This window comes from Bubalus kerabau, chromosome 7 (genome assembly GCF_029407905.1).
Source record: "Bubalus kerabau isolate K-KA32 ecotype Philippines breed swamp buffalo chromosome 7, PCC_UOA_SB_1v2, whole genome shotgun sequence".
Classification (NCBI taxonomy): domain Eukaryota; kingdom Metazoa; phylum Chordata; class Mammalia; order Artiodactyla; family Bovidae; genus Bubalus; species Bubalus kerabau.
In genome coordinates, this window is record NC_073630.1 from 6,198,077 (window position 1) to 6,218,478 (window position 20,402).

Sequence of the window (20,402 nt, forward strand, 5' to 3'; positions counted from 1 at the left end):
CTTCTTCACTTTCTACCATAAGTGTGGTGTCATCTGCATATCTGAGGTTATTGGTATTTCTCCCAGCAATCTTGATTCCAGCTTGTGCTTCATCCAGCCCAGCATTTTGCATGATGTACTCTGCATATAAGTTAAATAAGCAAGGTGACAAAATACAGTCTTACCGTACTCCTTTCCCAATTTGGAACCAGTCTATTGTTCCATGTCCAGTTCTAATTGTTCCTTCTTGACCTGTATACACCTTTCTCAGGAGACAGGTAAGGTGCTCTTGAATTCCCATCTCTAAGAATTTTCCACAGTTTGTTGTGATCCACAGTCAAAGACTTTGGCCTAGTCAATAAAGCAGGAGTAGATGTTTTTCTGGAACTCTCTTGCTTTTTCAATGATCCAACAGATGTTGGTAATTTGATCTCTGGTTCCTCTGCCTTTTCTAAATCCAACTTGAACATATGGAAGTTCTCAGTTCATGTACTATTGAAGTCTGGCTTGGAGAATTTTGAGCATTACTTTGTTAATGTGTGAGATGAGTGCAACTGTTTAAACATTCTTTGGCATAGCCTTTCTTTGGGATTGGAATGAAAACTGACCTTTTCCAGTACTGTAGCCACTGCTGAGTTTTCCAAATTTGCTGGCGTATTGATTGCAGCACTTTTACAGCATTATCTTTTAGGATTTGATATAGCTCAACTGGAATTCCATCACCTCCACTAGCTTTGTTCATAGTGATGCTTCCTAAGGTCCCTTGACTTCATACTCTAGGATGTCTGACTCTAGGTGAGTGATCACACCATGATGGTTTTCTGGGTCATGAAGATCTTTTTTGTACAGTTCTTCTGTGTATTCTTGCCACCTCTTCAAATATTTTCTGCTTCTCTTATGTCCATACCATTCCTGTCCTTTATTGTGCCCATCTTTGTATGAAATGTTCCTTGGTACCTCTAAACTTTTTGAAGACATCTCTAGTCTTTCCCATTCTATTGTTTTCCTCTCTTTCCACTGATCACTGAGGAAGGCTTTCTTATCTCTCCTTGCTATTCTTTGGAACTCTGCATTCTGAGGGATATATCTTTCCTTTCCTCCTTTGCTTTTCACTTCTCTTCTTTTCTCAGCTATTTGTAAGGCCTCCTCAGACAACCATTTTGCCTTTTTTGAAGATCCAGAATTACAATTCTCTGCTGATCCTGATCCATCTTTGCTGAAGAAATATCAGTCATTCTTTTAGATCAACATCAATATGACATCTACTTTCTTTGATTCCTGGTTCACTTTAAAATTCCAGTTCATTTGCCTTTACTCTCTATTGTTTTCTGTTTAGTATTACTTTGGGTTATCTGTCTTCTGTAGTGCATGCCTGTGCTACAATACAGTTCTCTACTAAAGTACTTATCCCTTGTTTTCAACTTGTCTTTTCTACTAAAGTGTTGGCTAGTTAGGGCAGGGCCTGTGTTTAAATCACCTTTCTATTTGCCCAGTTCATGATGTAAGCATGGGCACACTAGTAAGTAAATGATCACTGAGTGAACAAATAGGTATCTGGATTGTTCCCAAACCTAGGCTTCTGGTCTTGACCTTTCTATTCAACTCCTCTCAAAGGACTATGGGTATTTTTCAATTGTCCAGTTTTTCCTCAATTTCAATATCACAAACTCATTATCTTGTTCCAAGTCCTTAATGTTTATTAGTAATGCCAACTTCTTGCCAGTTTTCTCAGTTAGACAGTTTAGAGTACTTTGATTCTTCTGATGCTTGGGATTTCCTTTACTCTATTTCACTGACTGTATCGTTCATTAAGACTTTCAACACTCAATTCCTGGAAAAACTCAAGACTTTTTTGGCTAACTGGAGGATCCCTCTGACCCAAATTTGTTATCTGCTTAAAATTATACTGCATAGATCTGCAAGATCATTGTCACTGAAGCATCATTTTATTCATATCCATGTATTAGTCTATTTTCCATGGAATTTTGTGCACTAAACATGTATATGACACATGCCATTCTTTTGTATAAAACCTTAATTAAAATATTCATATGAACTAAATGAGATATTGGAGTCTTGACTGTGTGGATCACAACAAACTGTGTAAAATTCTTAGAGATGGGAGTGCTAGACCACATTACTTGCCTCGTGAGAAACCTGTATGCAGCTAAAGAAGCATCAGTTAGAACCAGACATGGAACAATGGCCTGGTTCAAAATTGGGAAAGGGGAACTTCAAGGCTGTATATTGTCACCCTGCTTATTTAACTGATATGCAGAGTACATCATACAAAATGCCTGGCTGGATGAATCACAAGCTGGAATCAAGATTGCCAGGAGAAATATCAAGAACCTCAGATATGCAGATGACACCACCCTAAATGGCAGAAAGCAAAGAGGAACTAAAGAGCCTCTTGATGAAGGTGAAAGAGGAGAGTGAAAAAGCTGGCTTAAGAGTCAGCATTCAAAAACCTAAGATAATGGCCCCCAGTTCTATCACTTCATAGCAAATAAATGGGGAAAAATTGGCAACAGCAACAGATTTTATTTTATTGGGTTCCAAAATCACTGCAGATGGTGACTACAGCCATGAAATTAAAAGATGCTTGTTCCTTGGAAGAAAAGCTATGAGGAAACTTGACAGTATATTAAAAAGCAGAGACATCAATCACTCTGCCCACAAAGGTCCATATAGTCAAAGCTATGGTTTTTCCAGTAGTCATGTATGGATGTGAGAGTTGGACCATAACAGAAGGCTGAGAGGGGAAGAATTGATTGCTTTTGAACTCTGGTGCTGGAGAAGACTCTTGAGAGTCTCTAGGACTGCAAGGAGATCAAACCAATCAATCCTAAAGGAAATCAACTCAGAATTTTCATTGGAAGGACTGATACTGAAGCTGAAGCTTCAATACTCTGGCTACCTGATGTGAAGAGCTGACTCGTTGGAAAAGACCCTGATGCTGGCAAAGACTGAGTGCAGAGGAGAAAGGGGAGACAGTGGTGAGATGGTTTTAAGGATGGTATCACTGACTCAATGCACATGAGTTTGAGCAAACTCCAGAAGACAGTGAAGGGCAGGGAAGCCTGGCCTGCTGGAGTCTATGTGGTTGCAAAGAGCTTAGGCACGACTGAGCAACTGAACAACAACAAAATTGAGATAGTATTTTTACCTCCATTTTATAGATAAGGAAAATGAAATTTAGTTATGTCAGACTTTCTTTCCCAAATCAGTTATACCAACATGGCAATGGCAGAGCTAAGATTCAAGCACAGGTCAATTCAGCTGGACATACTGAGCTTAATTTGTGCTTAATCACTGTATTAGCAAGTAGTACCTCGTCTTTAAATTTCTGCTTCTACTTGGAAGACTTCTAGGATACATCATGTCAGTCTTTAACTTTCTATCACTGCTGAACTAGCAAATTCTATTCCACATTTCAAATATCTCTATCTCCTGGGCTTTGACCTTTTCATTTCAACTGAATGGTAAACTCCTTAAAACTAGCAACAATGTATTATTCTTGTAGTAACTTCTATGAAGGTCTGGCACTGTGGAGGGCACATAATGAAACTGCATGAATACTGATAGTGTCTTAGGCACAGTCCTTGGCACATATGCACGCTTACTAAATGGTCACAATGATTACTATTTATTATTATCTGAGGGGCTAAAGCCTCAAACTGAAGTTCTAACAGGAAAACAAGAAAATTCTTACCTCTTCTTCAATCCTAAGAACTTCTTGCTTGCCTTCCTTAAGACCTAGAGTAATGGTTTCTCAGGCCATTAGTCATTTCACCCCCATTCCACCCTTTCTACGAAAGTGTCAACTAAAACACCAACAGGCAGCAACATGTTTCCCCCACGATTAGTGCTCTTTAAGTTGGGAGCGCTTTGGAGAAAACAAACAAACAAAAATATGAGTTGTAATTTTGGGGATGGATGGTCATTGTGTTTGTTGCCTGTCCACTGCTGTTGGTTCAAAGCTTCCTGACTCAAGTTTCCAATGTGCAGGTCCTCGCCCCATCAGGCGTCTCCCAGTCCTGCCATCCCTCCTTCCCATCTCAGCCTCCGTGTAACTGTCCCAGATCTAGCAGCGGCAAAGTCTCTCCATCTGGCCTCTCACAGTGAGCAGCGTTTCCCAAGACGCAGGGAAACCAGCGGCTTTAGGACCGCTCGGCTCCGCGTGCAAATACCTTCGGATCGCCCCGCCCCAGGGATCGCCGTTGCGTCCCGTTACGTCACACGCTTCCCGGAAGTGCCTCTGCGTTTGTTGCGGGGGCGCGTCTCCGGACGGCCCCGCGTGTGGTTATCAGAGCGGCGCGTGAAGCGGGCCTGTGCTTCGTTTCCGCGGCCGCTGTCGGCGAGGTGGTGAGCCTCCCGGCGCGAGCGTCCTAAGTTTGCGCCATGGAGGTGGTGGAGGCCTCCGCCGCTCAGCTGCAGACACTGCAATTCGGTGGCGCCGGCGTCGGAATTGGCCAGGAGGTGGTCGCGCCGGCCCCGGACCCCGCTCCGGTCGCAGCGCCGCCGGCGGCCCAGGGGGCCCCGGAGTCTGCGGGCGAACCGTCTCCTCAGCTCGTGCCGCCGTCGCTCCCGGGGCCGCCTCTGGAAGGGAACGGCCTGGAGACGTCGGACTCGGACTCCGACTCAGATTCGGACTCAGACAGGTCGTGCCCCCGGCGGCCGGGCACGTGGGGATGGCTCTGGTAGCGGGAGGCCTGGGCCGAGGAGGCAGGAGGGCCCGGGAGCCGGGGCGCGTCCCTTGCCGCGTCTGCAGTGTCCCCGGGAGGGAGCGAGGCTGTCGGGGCCCCTCCTCTAAGGCTGGGGGTCCGAGAGCCTTCTGTGGACAGTTTATCGTTTTCAGTTAGAACGTAGAAAACCTGAGAGTGGGGGCTTATTCCGGTGACTACTCGACGTGGTATGGCCTTGGGGGTTATAATTTAAAGTTTGTGGCACATCTTTTTCTCAAGTTTAGTGTGTACTCTTGCTGGTTGAACCAGGTAAATGGGGCATCAGATAAAGGATTTTTGTTTCTTTTCAGATCGACTCCTGACAGTTTTGTTAGTAGAATTTCTCTGGTGATGAATTTTCATGAAATTAGAGGAAAGTGATTCAACTATTACTACATGCTTTGCGTAGCTTTTGAGGCTTCTCCAGCCCTACCTCCTGTCTTTTATATAGTAAAGTTCTGTGGTTGGAGGCGAGTTCCCTGAACCACGCTGAATCTTGTCTGCAAGTGTTTGAGTGTGTTTTATGCCATGCTGTGTCGGTGAACAATATAGACACGATCCTTGCCTTACATTTTGGTGAGAGGGACGAAAAATGAAGTAAAAAAAAAAAAAGTGAGTTGTTGAAAATTACAAGGAAGGAACAAGCAAGGCACTTGTAGTAGAACCCAACCAGGTAGGACCCTCTGGCCATGTTAATTTTCGTTCTAACTGCTAGAGAAATTTGAAGAATTTTAAGCAGATGATTTTCATGCTCAAGTTAGCATTTTAATGTTTTACTCTGTGGAGAAGGAACTGAACTGTGTGTTCAAGAGTGAAAGCAGAGTGGTTGGCTTAGTGTGAAAGCAATGGGAAAGATGTTGTATTAGTCCACCGTGTGACGGTATTTGGATTGAGTATTTTGAAACTTTCCCAATTTGGATCGCTAATAGATGTGGCCTATGAAGAGGGCCATCAACTGGGTAGATGGCGGTGCTGTTTACTGAGATGGGGAGAAACCTTTCTGGGATGGGGGCTGTAAACCAATAGGAATGTTAAATTTAGACAGTTAATTTGAGATTTCACTGTCAACAAATTGGAGATGTCAGGGAAGCAGTAGGAGGACAATTCTGGTATGGAAATGTAAATTTGAACATCAAATTACAGGTAAAACTTACTTTAAGCTTTTTTTTTGGATATGAATTTTTAAATTTATTTACTTTTAATTGAAGGACAATTGCTTTACAATGTTGTGTTGGCTGGTTTCCGCGGTACATTGACATGAATCAGTCATAGGTATACATTTGTCCCCTCCCTCTTGAACCTCCCTCCCACCCTATCCCACCCTACTTCAAACTTTTTATTGTGGACATTTTCAGACTCAGAGTAATATAATGACTGTACACATAGCCATCACCAAGTTTCACAGTTTCCATTATTTCCTAGCTTTATTTAGTTATTTTTGGCTGTGTTGCGCAGGCATGGCTTTCCTCTAGTTAGGCGAGGTTGGGGGGCCGCTGCTCTTGATTGTGGTAGGTGGGCTTCTCATTGTGGTGGCCTTCTTGTGGAGCGCGGACTCTAGGTGTGCAAACTAAGTAGTTGTGGTACACTGGGCTTAGTTGCTCCACAGCATGTGGAATCCTCCTGGACAGGGGATTGAACTCATGTCCCTTTCATTGGCAGGTGGATTCCCGATCACTGGAGCACCAGGGAAGTCCCCTTAACTTTGTTTTACCTAACATTTCTAACTTGATAGTTTTAAAATAAGTGTCAGACAGCATGCCACCTTCCCTGTAAATTCTTTACTGTGCATTTCTGATAAAATATTTTCTACATAACAACCATGTCATTATCAGCTGTAGTAGAATGAACCCTAATTCCTTAACATCAACTAGTAGCACTCTGTATTTAGATTTTTCTAGTGGAATAGGAGTCATGTTTACCAATTTCATCATTGACTGAGCATGCAATACTTTGATACAGTTCCAAGGTTTCTACCTCTAGTGACTGGATTCAGGACTAAACAGTGAAATACAAGAGAAACTGAAAGAGAGAAACAGAATTAGTAGGGAGAATGCACTGTTTTTAACTTGTGAGTTTGTAGGTCATTAATTTGGCAGTTGTTAAGAGTTTAGGGGTGGAGCTTAGGGATATCAAGACTGAAGATTTAGCAGTTATCTGCACATTGGTAATGATTGAACTCATTGGAGGTTATACATGGAAAGAGTACTGGAGAGAAGAGAAGATGAGTATGGGACTTGTAGAAACAGCACATAAAAGGAGCTGAAGGGGGTACCAGTGAACAGTTCAAGCTAAGAGGATAGTTTTTGGCTCTGAGAATTGTTGTGGAAGTCAAGGGCTAAAGGGATTTTCAGAGAGTGGAGTGTTCAGCATGGATGGTAACTTGGAAAAGTTTCCAAATTGAAGACTGAGAAGCAAGTCTCTTTGCTTAATCTGATCCTTGGTGACTAATAAGACAGGTGCCTGGCCCAGAATTCTCTTCGGTCAGTGATTTGTCACATGCTTCAGACTGATGCATCACATAAGAGACAGTTGTAAAAAGAGGGTTTGGGTTAGAGCAGGGTTTGTGATCAGTTGATTAGAGTGATCAGTTGATTAGAGTGCTTTCCAAACACTATAGTCAATTTCAAAATGCTAGCCTTTGAATTATACCAGCAATCATAAACATCTAGTAACGCAGATATTTTCTAGTTGAATAATCATATTTTAATACCATTGTAATAATGCTTTTGTATCATTTTCAACTTTTTCTTCTCTATAGTGAAACAGATTCCGATAGTTCAAGCTCCTCCTCTTCCTCATCATCGTCCTCATCGTCTTCCTCTCGTATGTCCCTTCCTCCAGTTCTGTCAGATGGAGAAGATGACTTACTAGTTGAGAAGGAAAATAAGAATTTTCCTCTTAAAACAAAAGATGAGTTACTTCTTAGTGTAAGTACTTAGATTTGTTACTAAACTTAATTTATTATGTTCTGAAATATTTTGTGATACTGATATCATTTCATTTGGCCTGTATCTGCTCCATGAATTTGAAGACCACTCTCAACTTTTACTGGTCATACTTTTGCCATGCCTTGGCTTTCTTAAGTGAAAGAAAGAATTGATTCTGAATAATTTTTCAGGTTTGTTTCTAATGCTAACTTTTGATAATGTGCTGGGCATCTAGTTTAGCTTGCTGCCTTTCATTCTTATCTTCCCTAAAGATTGTAAGATGTACAATTCTTTTTTTGGGAAGGGGTCCAAAACTCAGAGAAACTTTAGTTCAGTAGCAGTTGAAACTGTTTTTTTAATCAATTGCATTTGGAGAAATAGAAAGCAAAATTAGGTCAGTTGCACTTTTGAGGATTTCTGTTTACTGGAAGTTTTTGGAACGTTATCATTATTACCGTTGGAGAAAACTTGTTTATTGTGGATAGATATTTATTGGCATTTGAATGCATGGTTATTTCCTCTTAGACTGTATGCTGTTCCTAGGAAGTTAATGATAGTCTTGTTGAAGCCTTATGGTATAAGAGGAAGGTCTTCTCAGAATTTCACAGTATGGGCTGTATTGCCGTATGGTTTTTTTTTTTTTTACAACTCCCACGTGTACTTTTAGTTATTGTTAATGTTTTTAAGAAATTTAATGGTCCCTAATTATAGTTATAAAACGCTTAAACCAGTGAAGTAGTAAAGCAAGATTTGAGAGAAATTTTTAAAGCCTAGAGACATTCAGGAACCTTTTCATGACCATACTGGATCGATTATTTCCTTTTTCTCTACTTGTAATAAAGAATTTTCTATCTCAGTTATGCCTTGTGTATTGAGAACCCTGGAATTTTGTGTGTGAATTCATCAGTGATTTATGTTTTCATACTGCCGACCTTAATCTCAGTGGGTTTTTACACAGAGGCTCTCCCAACTTATGATTATTTTCTGAAGTTATTGGCAGATTTGTTTGGTCTTGTCCCTGTATCTTAATCACTTTTCTACTTAAATCTCTCTTAGAATATAAGAATCAACAAATAAAGGATCATAGTACTTTAGTGTGTACATGTGTTTCATTTTCTTATTTATCCTACTGGATCTGAAATTCTTCCCTTGGGAATTCCTTGAAATTTAATGCAAAATCTTAGTCAATTTATTTAGGTATTTTTCTGGATAGAGTGCCCATATTTTCATCAGAAAGTCAAAAAGAGTCTGTGTCCACATTTTTGAGGACTGGTTCATAGCTGATCTTTGTGGCTCATGTAGTGCCCAGCAGAGTGCTTTTCAGATATCGGGCTGTCAGTCAAGAGTAATATGTGACTTGTGGAGCGGGTGAGTGAGTGGGCATGTGACATTCACTCATGTTTAAACTATTACAACACGCCTGCCATGTGCCAGAAACAAGACCCGTCTGGTTTCTACTCTAAATACACCTACTGGAGAGGCAGACAGTAAATGACAGGGAGAAGTGCTGGAAGTGCTGTTGAATTGTGTGAATGTATGCTTAGCTCATATCAAAATTCCTTTTTTTGCTGGGGAAAATATATTAGTTTTTAAAACTTGAAATAGTGAGAGGGTGTCTTCCTTTTTGTGCTAGTTCTGAAGGATCTTTGGGAAGGGGCAATTGTAGCCTTTTTTTTTTTTTCCCTTTTAAATTTTGGATTCTTAACTAGCTCCTCACACTATTTTATATTCTTAGGATTAGAAAGCAAATGTACTAAAAGTTCCTACTCCTACATATGGTTCTGGAGATATGTAGAGGAATGAGTTCCCTGGTCTGCTGTAAATCTTTTAGGGCTCTAGAAGAGTATATGAGGACTCTTTTTGGGATTTGCGCTCTCAAGGGAAAAGAATGATTTGGCCCTGAATTTCAAGAATGGTATGGCTACAAGTACTCATTGTCTTTAGGATCTGCTCTTTGTTGTTCAGGAGATGTTTCTGCATGTGGCTGGTGGCTTGGCCTCTGATACTCCTGAATGAACGTCGTGGACAGAACTTGGATTGGTTTACTGGGAGCCTGGTTCATGGGTCTGAACAAATAATTGAAGCTAGTGAGATGGGTATTCTGATTGCCTGGACATGAGTTGCATGATCACTCCTATACTCTCGTATGGAGAGTGTGTAGGAAAGTGTAAATGAGAGAAAGCAAATGAGCGAGTGTGAGGGTGGGAGTGTATGTGATAAGTGACAGAAAGGGAGTGCGAAAGGGTGTGAATTTTGAAGAGTATGGGTAGTATCAGCCCCATACAAACCACAAGGGATACGTTCATGGGAAGGGGAGGCTTAGAACGTGGCAGCTGTTGTTCAGTCAGTAATAATATTTATCTTCTGTGGAGGGAAAGAGGGAAATACGTGGAAGCAGTTAATCACATATGACATAGGTTGGACTCTTGGAGCTGCAACAGAGACCAGATTACATCAGGAGAAGGGGATTTACTGTAAACTTACTTGGCTAGGAAAGCCACTGGGAACCAAGGTAGCTATTGAGGATGGCTGTGCTGTTTCTTTTATGTGCTTCTTGGCATTCTCATAGCTTTGAGTGTCATTTTATTTTCTGACTCACTTCTGTTTGCCTGTAGATTCAATCAGTTTACCGCTAGCTTGCACTTGGGTTTCTTGTTCCTGGCTCTGTAGAAAATTTGATATGTTCTGCTCTCACTTTCTCCATGAACTGGCTATTCATGCCATATTCTTTGCTGACTTTTGAGACAGTCCTATTACTTAGCTTTGAATTTGTCTTATTTCAGATGACAGTTCATGCTTCCTGGGACGCATCCCCTCCTTTGTTACATAAAGTAGCTCTACTGCTGCTGCTAAGTCGCTTTAGTCATGTCTGATTCTGTGGGACCCCATAGACCACAGCCCACCAGGCTCCCCCATCCCTGGGATTCTCCAGGCAAGAACACTGGAGGTTGCCATTTCCTTCTCCAATGCATGAAAGTGAAAAGTAGCTCTAGCTGGTATTGAATGTGCCTTTGTAGGTCTACTGGTGTGTATCTTCTCAGGCAGCAGGGCTATGCAGTGGAACTGTTTGCTGTGTGTAGTCTACTAATTTCCTAATGAAATTCTGAAGAAAACCAGTGAAATATCCTGTGTTGTCTTTGCAAAAAGGTGTACATAAATTCAAATGGGTCAAATATTTAGTACCAGTTTCAGAGTTTGTGATGCATCTATGAGATCTTTAGGACAAAGACCAGCTTTACTGGTTTTATGGCCTAACTCTTCATAAAGTTTCTCATATTCTGGACTGTTTCCTGTTGTTGAGGCATTTGTTGTCGTTCAGATGCTAAGTCACGTCCCATTCTTTGTGATCCGTGGACTGTAGCACGCTAGGCTTCCTTGTCCTTCTCTGTCTCCCAGAGTTTGCTCAAATTCATGTCCATTGAGTTGGCGATGCTATCTAACCATCTCATCCTCTTTTGCCCGCTTCTCCTCCTGCCCTCAGTCTTTCCCAGCATCAGGGTCTTTTTCAGGGAGTCAGCTCTTCTCATCAGGTGGCCAAAGTATTGGAGCTTCAGCTTCAGCATCAGTCCTTCCGGTGAATATTCAGGGTTGATTTTCTTTAGGATTCACTGTTTTCATCTCCTTGGCGTCTTAAGAGACTTTGAAGAGTTCTGCAGAACCACAGTTCGAAAGCATCAAATAATTCTTGGCTGCTCAGTCTTCCTTATGGTACAACTCTCACATCCATGCATGACTACTGGAAAAACCATAGCTTTGACTATATGGACCTTTGTCAGTGAAGTGATGTCTCTGCTTTTTAATATGCTGTGGAGGTTCCTCATAGCTTTTATTCTAAGGAACAAGCGTCTTTTAGCTGCGCTCACCATTTGCAGTGATTTTGGAACCCCGCAAAATAAAATTTGTCATTGTTTCCAGTTTTTCCCTATTTGCCATGAAGTGAGGGGATCAGATGCCATGATCTTTGGTTTTTGAATACTGAGATTTAAGCCAGCTTTTTCACTCTCCTTTTTCATTCATCAAGAGGCTCTTTAATTCCTCTTTGCTTTCTGCCATTAAAGTGGTATCATCTGTATATCTGAGGTTGTTAATATTTCTCCAGGCAATCTTGATTCCAGCTTGTGATTCATCCAGCCTATATTTCACATAATGTAAGTAGGGTGACACCATACAAACTTGACATACTACTTTCCCAATATTGAACCAGTCTGTTGTTCCATGTTTGGTTCTAACTGTTGTTTCTTGATCTACATACAGTTTTCTCAGGAGACAAGTAAGTTGGTCTGGTATTCCTATCTCTTTTAAGAATTTTCCAGTTTGTTGTGATCCACACAGTCCAAGGCTTTAGTGTAGTCAGTGAAGCAGAAATATATTTTTTTCTCATATTCCCTTGCTTTTTCCATGATCCAAGGAATGTTGGCAATTTGGTCTTTGATTCCTCTGCCTTTTCTAAAACCAGGTTGTACAGCTCAAAGTTCTCAAGTACTGCTGAAGCCTAGCTTGAAGGATTTTGAGTATTATCTTACTAGCATGTGAAATGGGCACAACTGTATGGTACTTTGAATGTTCTTTGGCATTGCCTTTCTTTGAAATTGAAATAGAAACTGACCATTTCCAGTCCTGGGGTCACTGCTAAGTTTTCCAAATTTGTTGACATACTGAGTGTAGCATTTTAACAGTATCATCTTTTAGAATTTTAAATAGCTCAATTGGGATTCCATAACCTCCAGTAGCTTTGTAGTGATGCTTCCTAAGGCCCACTTGACTTCACACTCCCAAGTGTCTGGCTCTAGGTGATTGACCACACCATCGTGGTTATCCAGGTCATTAAGACCCTTGTGTATAGTTCTTCTATGTATTCTTGCCACTTCTTTTTAATATCTTCTGCTTCTGTTAGGTCCGTACTGTTTTTGTCCTTTCTTGTGCCTATGTTTGCATGAAATGTCCTCTTTTTATCTCCAAATTTCTTGAAGAGATTGATAGTCTTTCCCATTCTGTTGTTTTCATTGTTCATTTAAGAAGGCTTTCTTATCTCTCCTTACTGTGCTCTGGAACTCTGCACTCGGTGGGGTATATCTTTCCTCATCTCACATCTCTTCTTTTCTCAGCTATTTTTAAGTCCTCCTCAGACAACCATTTTGCCTTTATTTATATTGAGGATGAGTTTGGTTACCACCTCCTGTACAATATTGTGAACCTAGTTTGTCCATAATTCTCCAGGCACTCTGTCTACCAGAGCTAATCCCTTGAATCTGTTTGGTACCTCCACTGTATAATCGTACAGGATTTGATGATTTAGGTCATATCTGAATGGTCTAGTGGTTTTCCCTACTTTCTTCAATTTAAGCCTGAATTTTTCAATAAAGAGGTCATGATCTGAGCCACACTGAGCTCCAGGTCTTGTTTTGCTGGCTGAATAGAGCTTCTCCATCTTCGGCCGTGAAGAGTGTAATCAGTCTCATTTCAGTATTGACCATGTAATGATGTCCATGTGTAGAGTCGTCTTTTGTGTTGTTGGAAGTGAGTATTTGCTATGACCAGTGTGTTTTCTTGGCAAAACTCTGTTACCTTTTGTTTAGGCATGCTGAGCTTAACTTTTACCTCTTTAGTCTGTTTGTTAAGCAGGAATGTTGCCTTCCTGGATCTAACTTTTTAAATCATTTCTACTGTTGGACAGTTAGATCCTGATGATCTACCTACTAACTATTGCAGATCTATATTTGTAAGTATGTGGGAACTAAAGTGAAGTGACCTCAAGATTGTCCTTTTAGAGTTAAACAGAGCTGCAACAGTCCTTTGGGATGACAAGATGTTGTTATAACCTGATTTAAAAAAGTTGAGAGGAAGAGGAGAAAAGAGGGATTGGTCAGCCATAGACACATTGGAAAGGAGAGTAGTTGTAATCATCTCTTTACTTAGTGCAGGAATGCAGTATAGGACTTAAAGTTAACCAAGGGGAATCATTCTTTTAAAACATAAACACTTGAAAGCAGAGAAGATTTATATATAATCTATACAATAAACGTAAAGCAGCACACATATTACAGTTTTGGAACTACATTTAAACCACATAGGGTTTATGAAGTGTTTCAATGAATTGGAAAATCAGATTCTTTTTGAAGAATTTTCTCTCAGTTCTCAGTTGAGAATGTTCTCAACTCTTCTTTCAAATAAATTAGATGTGATGAAGATTTAGAATCATAAGGACATTTATAGGATTGTGACATTTTTAAGTCTTAATAAGAAGTTAATTGTATAAATTAGTGCCCATTGTTTTCTCTTCTGAAAACCTGAAGTTACATAATATTTAAAAATTATGATTGCAGTGTTTATGGGGATAAAACATGAATAATACTGCATTAGAGATAATGTGTATTTATGTGTGTAATATAGCATGACCAAGAAAAACATTTAAGTACTTGTAGGTAACTCTTGGTAAATTTACTTTCATAATTTAGAGACTGCCTATATTATATATTATATGGAGTATACAGTAGGCAATATAATTATGCAGTATAATTAGGTTGGCACTTTGTGTAGTTGTAATTAGGGTGAGGACAGTTTTTCTGATTGTGACAGTGAAGACCCATATCATGAAACTTCCTAATGTGAGGATCTGGAAATACCTAGGCCACCTGAAGTGATCAGAAGTTACAGTGGATTATTTCAGTTTTTTTTACTTCTCACAGTCTTGAAATTGTCTTGCACCTTGTTCTACTCTTAATATCGTTGATTGACTATGGTGTTTTCAGGGCCTAACTTGATTTATAAGTTTTGTCTTAAATGTGTAGACCTTAAATAGCTTCAGCTTTTGTTGAGTCTAGTATATGTGGAATTATCATATCATACCTTAAGACTGTTGATGACACTTTTTAATATTATTCTCAAAATGCCTGATATTTAAATGGCTTATATACTTGAAAGGAGGTAGGTTTTCAGTCATACTTGGTGCTTTTTAAAAACAGTGCTCACATTTTTTTAAAAATTAAAATTTTGTACTTCATTGCACAGTTACTTCAGTAAGCTTCTATGAAGCACAAATGATCCTGGATAAATACTGATTTATTCAGTAGAGTACCCATATGTGTCTTCTGTATATACATGTATATGATCATTATTACAGAAAAACATTCTATTAGGTTCCCTGACCCCTGTAGATTTTAATGAGTGAGTTGTGGCTGTTTTAGAGGATAAAGACCAATGTCTGTAAAGAAGACTCCAGCTTGGCTGGAGACACAGTTGGCTGCCACGTGCAGTCCTCTGCTCCTGGGTAACAGGAGAGAGTGGTGGGATAGTTTTGTTCCACTCTCCTCAGTTTTTAAAGTTCTCCCCAAACTGGCATCAAATGGCTTAGTTGCCATTTGGAATGTTTGATTTCTTTCTCACTATTTGCCGCCCTTTTTCTGTGTTTGTGAGTGAAAACCCAAAACAAGGTTCTTTAGATAATTTTACCTGAAAAGATCATGAATTAGTGATTTTTTCCCCCCTCCCCCAGTGATAAGCCTTCCTTGAGCTAGGGAAGTCAGGGCCATTGTAAGATATTGTTGTTTTTTCAGAGGGCCATTTCTGACTGATTAGCTTCTTCCATTTTTCTGATGAAAGTCTTAGACACCATTTTTTGACTGGCATTATCTACAGTTTAATTTTTAATAGGATGAATTTTAATGTTAGATGCTACACATTTGAATATTTTGTTTAACTGAGCAATGATAGACTGTTGTTGATCTTTCACAGTTACTTGAGATGTGGTTGGGACCTTGCATTTCTTTAATGCCATAGCTGAAGATCATAACATCTGTTCTTCAGAATCAGAGTAACTTGATTCAAGTCTGTTATGTAATTTCTGTATTAATGTTCTGTCTTTTTGATTGCATGCTGTTAAACATTTTTAAAAATTGTACTATTAGTCACTTGTATGAATTGTTGAGAAATTTTTTTTTTTGCTTAGTTTCTCACTACTTATAGATAGATAAGAAAACTGATAACCCAAAAATAACTTTCCTGATGCAGTGAGTGAGGAAGAGCAGATTCAGATCTGGCATCAGATGGAGTCTAGTCAGCTCTGTTTTTCCGTTCCTGCTTAGGACTTTTTCACAGCACTGGAATTTGATCATTTGAACTTCCCGATTATTTGGTTTTTGAGTAATGAGCATAATTTGTAATGGTGAAAGATGATTCTGTCGTCTAATTTAAGCTTTCCTACATTATTGTAAGAAACCCTCTGTTGCCCTTTAATAAAGCCTTTGATTTGGATCTGTAGATGCACCAGAAGCAGAGGATTGGATTTCATTAGTATGTTGACTTTCAGCATTTTGCTGAATGCTGTGACTATTTTTGGTGACTCAGTGGTGGAGAATCTGCCTGCCAATGCAGGAGATGTGGGTTCAGTCCCTGGGCCAGGAAAATCCCCCAGAGTGGGAAATGGCAACCCACTCCAGCATTCTTGCCTGGAAAATCCCATGGACAGTGAAATCTGGTGGGTTAGAGTCCGTGGGGTCACAAAGAGTCAGACACAGCTTAGCAACTAAGCACACATGAAAGCATAGATATTTATATTTAGCTGCAGATTGTATATATCCAAAATAAGTTGTTAGTTTCTTTTTAATTTTGGAAAGTAACAAATAGCAATAATGACAAAGATTGATCACACACCTTCATTTCCCAGGTATTCAGGTTAACGTCAAGACCTAATATGGTGCATACTGTTAAAATGTGGTCCTAAAATTATACTTGTATTAATGGCTAAAAATAGATGGTCCGCTTATACTTGGGTATATATTTAGTAATGGAGGGCTCTTTGGATGTATGAGAGTGTAAAGCAGTGCTATCCAGCCAGTCCTCCTGCAGTGATGGACATGTCCTATTATATTAACCCTGTTTTTATACCACAGCAACAGAACACTTGAATGTGGCTAGTGCTCCTGAAGACTGCATTGTAAATTTTATTTAATTTTAATTAATTAAATTTAAATAATCAAATTAACTAACATCTTGTATTAGATAAGCAGAGTAGGAGTCTTTCCTACTCACTCATTAATCTTTCTGTGAGGGTCATAGGTAAACCAGGCTCATGCTTTAATCTTCCTCACTAGCTGTAAATAGGCTTCTTACTTTTTGTTTTCATGAGACTCAGTTTTGTTTATATGATAAAGGGCCCGGATTTCTCTCATCATGTCTGCCCTCGGCCTTTTGGTTTGTCGTCGTTACGTGTCTCATCTCTTACTCTATATACTCTCCACTGGCAAGGCACTAGTGTCATTTACTGTGTGTTTTGGTCCCTTTCTTTTGTTCTTTGTCACTGGAGTGTGCTTCTCCCCGTCTCTATCACACATACACATCCTTTCTCCACTTGTGGAAAACAAAGTTTTGGTTTTCATTTGAAAGAGGTTATGAGACTGAGCAGATTGAATTTTGTACCAGGGCAACTGCTGTATTAGTTACTCTCCTGGCTAAAATAATACTTGCTGCTGCAAACCTGAGGTATCTGTGTGTCAGTTCTGTGCAGTGAAGCTTAATTGGAAGCCACCCTTTTTTACTTTCTTTTTGAGAAGGCTGGGTTGAGATTCTTTTCATTCCTTGAGGATTCTCTTTTGAATTTTAAGAATTGTAGTTTCATTATCTGATTTGTGCTTTGACTGAAAAACTCCAATTTAAATTTTTTGTTTGTTGTTTGTTAGCTTGGGTTGATGAGCTAAGTCAATTCATTTAATAAATATATACTAAATACCTACTTTGTGATAGTCATTGTTCTTACCATAGCAAGAAGCAAGGCAGACCTGGTCCTAGTTTTTGTTGGATTTGTTGTCTAGTTTGGGACATAGATTTTAAGCAGGTAAAAGAATAGTATGTTAGACATTAATATATTCACAAGAAAACAAAACCACAGGATAATTTGATACAGACTGACTAGGCTTGGTGGTGGTGCAGTTCTTTAGCTTAATGGTTAGGGAAGTTAAGATCACTTGAGACATCTATCTACATGTTGAGACAGGATTTTATGTTGACGGTGTGACATTGCAGTCCGAGAAGCTTTCCATTTGAACCTTCTAAAATTATGCCTTCAAACCTGTCAAAAATCTTCATGGAAAGCACATCCCTCGGATGAATTGTTGAGGGAGTTTGGGAGATTTGTGCCCCCTTTATCTTTTATCCCTTGTTTCCTAGCATGCTTATTTGAAAAGGACAAATATCTCTTTTCTCCATTGATTCCGTTTCCAAATATCTGCCATTTCCAAAGCAAATATACTGGTTGGCTTAACTAGACTTTCAAAAGCAAATTCCAAAACAGGCTGTTAACCTGGAATTGTAATAGGCTGATTGCATTTATCTCTTAAGTTATATGTACTATACATACCTTTTGTGTTTTGTAGAGCATTTGTGATAAGAGACTTCATGCATATCGCTTTTATAGGTAGGGTCTTTTACCATTAAGAAGCAGTTGAATGCCTTCATTGGCCTTCTGTAGGAATCACAGAAAACTGTATATATTCCCACATTTCAGAGTCCTGGGGTCAGTGAGCTGGAATTAGAAGTATGATATCTGTATTCTAAGTTTGGTTCTATGTGAGATCAGAAATCCTTCCCATTAGTAGGTAAAACTTGCTGTTTTATTAATACATAGGTTGAAAATGGGGTAGTAACAGTTCAGGGAGCCTGCCAGCCTGTATTTTGAACACAAGTGCAAGTCCCCACCTCACTGCAAATAGTCTAGCTTTATTTACCTTCCCTTGTCTCTCATGCTGGCTGTCTCACAGACATTCTTGGAGCAGGATGTCAGGACTCTGTCAGACCCTGTATAGTTTGACATGCTCAACTCAGAGTGATTTATGTGATAATAATCTCAAAAGATGATGAAAAGGCATTTGGTAAAGTTTTAACAGTCATCATGTCTCACTTAAAAAAGAGACATAAAAATAGGAATATATGTATACCTTTCTTAACCTTATTAAAAAAAAAATCCCAATCAAAATGCATTCTTATGCTTGACATTTGAAACATTCCTGATAGAGATACAAGCCCACAATCATCACACTTGCTTGACATTTGTATTGTAGTCATACCAACCACAGTTATTTGAACAGTTCAAAATACAATGTGCTAATATTGAAAAGTAGAACTTATTTTTTTGAAAATATGATAATAGAGTGACTATACAAGAAAAGCACTAGACATGAATTTCAGCATGATATTGTGTTCATGTAATTTTATTTTTTGATAAGAGTACTTTTATTTATTTATTATTAATTTTTTAATTGAAGGATAATTGCTTTACAGAATTTTGTTGTTTTCTGTCAAGCATCAGTATGAATCACCCATAGTTATATGTATGTCCCCTCCCTCTTGAACCTCCCTTTCATCTCCCTCCCCATCCCACCCCTCTAGGTTGATACAGAGCCCCTGTTTGAGTTCCCTGAGACAGAATGCAAAGTCCCATTGGCAGTTTTACATATGCTAATGTAAGTTTCCATGTTACTCTCTCCATCATACATATAATTTTAAAAGTGAAACTAAAGTAAGGAAGGAGAAGGCAATGGCAACCCACTCCGGTACTCTTGCCTGGAAAATCCCATGGACGGAGAAGCCTGGTAGGCTGCTGTCCATGGGGTCGCTAAGAGTCAGGCACAACTGAGCGATTTCACTTTCACTTTTCACTGTCGTGCATTGGAGAAGGAAATGGCAACCCACTCCAGTGTTCTTGCCTGGAGAATCCCAGGGATGGCGGAGCCTGGTGGGCTGCCCTCTGTGGGGTCACATGGAGTCAGACACGACTGAAGCAACTTAGCAGCAGCAGCAAAGTAAGGACAGGAACAATGTTTCAAATGTGATCTTGTTATAGAGGTCTTCATAAATGTGATACAGGGTTAAAATCAGAAAAAAGGAAAAGATTGATATATTTGTGAGATAAGGGAATGGATATTTGCTGTATAGTTGATAATGGGAAAATGTTCTTAAAAACCCCAAATTTTCTTACAAACTGATAAAAAGATAAACCTTTCAGAAGAACTATATATAAAGTATACAAACAATTCATAAATACATTCAGATAGCCAGGAATCATGTTGTCCTGATTAATGAAGAACTTTAGATTTAAGGCAGGATACTATTTTGGACCTATTGGGTGGGCTTTAAAGTTTGCTCCTGAGCGATGACATTGATAATAGGAAAACCTCTTCATACATCATTCATGGAAGTGTGCATTGATGCAGCCTTTTTGAAAGGAGATTTAGCAGTATTTGTCAAAATTAAAAATGTTTATACCTTTGGATCTAGCAGTTCACTTAGAAGAATTTATCATGAGAGTTACACAAACGTATGTATTAAAGAATGTTCATTGTATCATTTTGTGTAATAATAAAAATTAAAGCTTGCCGATTATTATGATATAGGATGATTGGTATACTAAGTTATAGTCCCTAAAATAGATACTTATTTTTGATGTAGAAAGACGTGCAAGATATAACATGAAAAGGATAGCTTATATTACAATATGGATATTTTATTTGAATGAGACATATTAAAGTTAAATGTAAAGTTTGTGTCTGCCTAGTAAACATACTTGAAAATCTGTTAACAGCTGTCTATGGAGAGGAATTGGAACAAGGTTGAAAGGAATAGGGTAGGGGAGATTTTTGCTTTTTTTTTTTATTTTGCTTTTTATTTTTTAAATTTATTTGCTGTTCATGTTTTAAATATTTTTGTATTCTTCTGTACTACCGAAGTTTTTATTAAAAAAAAAACAAAACAGGAACATATGTAACTTTTATATTTAAAG

The 20,402-nt window shown here is 39.1% G+C and overlaps 1 protein-coding gene across 2 annotated transcripts in view; it reads left to right on the forward strand.

The window, feature by feature from the left end:
* Positions 1–4,210: 4,210 nt before the first annotated feature.
* The window catches only part of NAF1 (nuclear assembly factor 1 ribonucleoprotein), a 51,071-nt gene continuing 34,879 nt past the window's right edge, over positions 4,211–20,402 (forward strand). The window contains exons 1-2 of one of the 2 annotated variants that reach the window (XM_055587574.1): positions 4,211–4,643; positions 7,465–7,633. In XM_055587574.1, coding sequence (XP_055443549.1) covers positions 4,384–4,643; positions 7,465–7,633 — 429 coding nt within the window. In that variant the 5' untranslated portion in view covers positions 4,211–4,383. The remainder of the gene's footprint in view (positions 4,644–7,464; positions 7,634–20,402) is intronic. The other variant, XM_055587575.1, reaches the window with a different exon arrangement.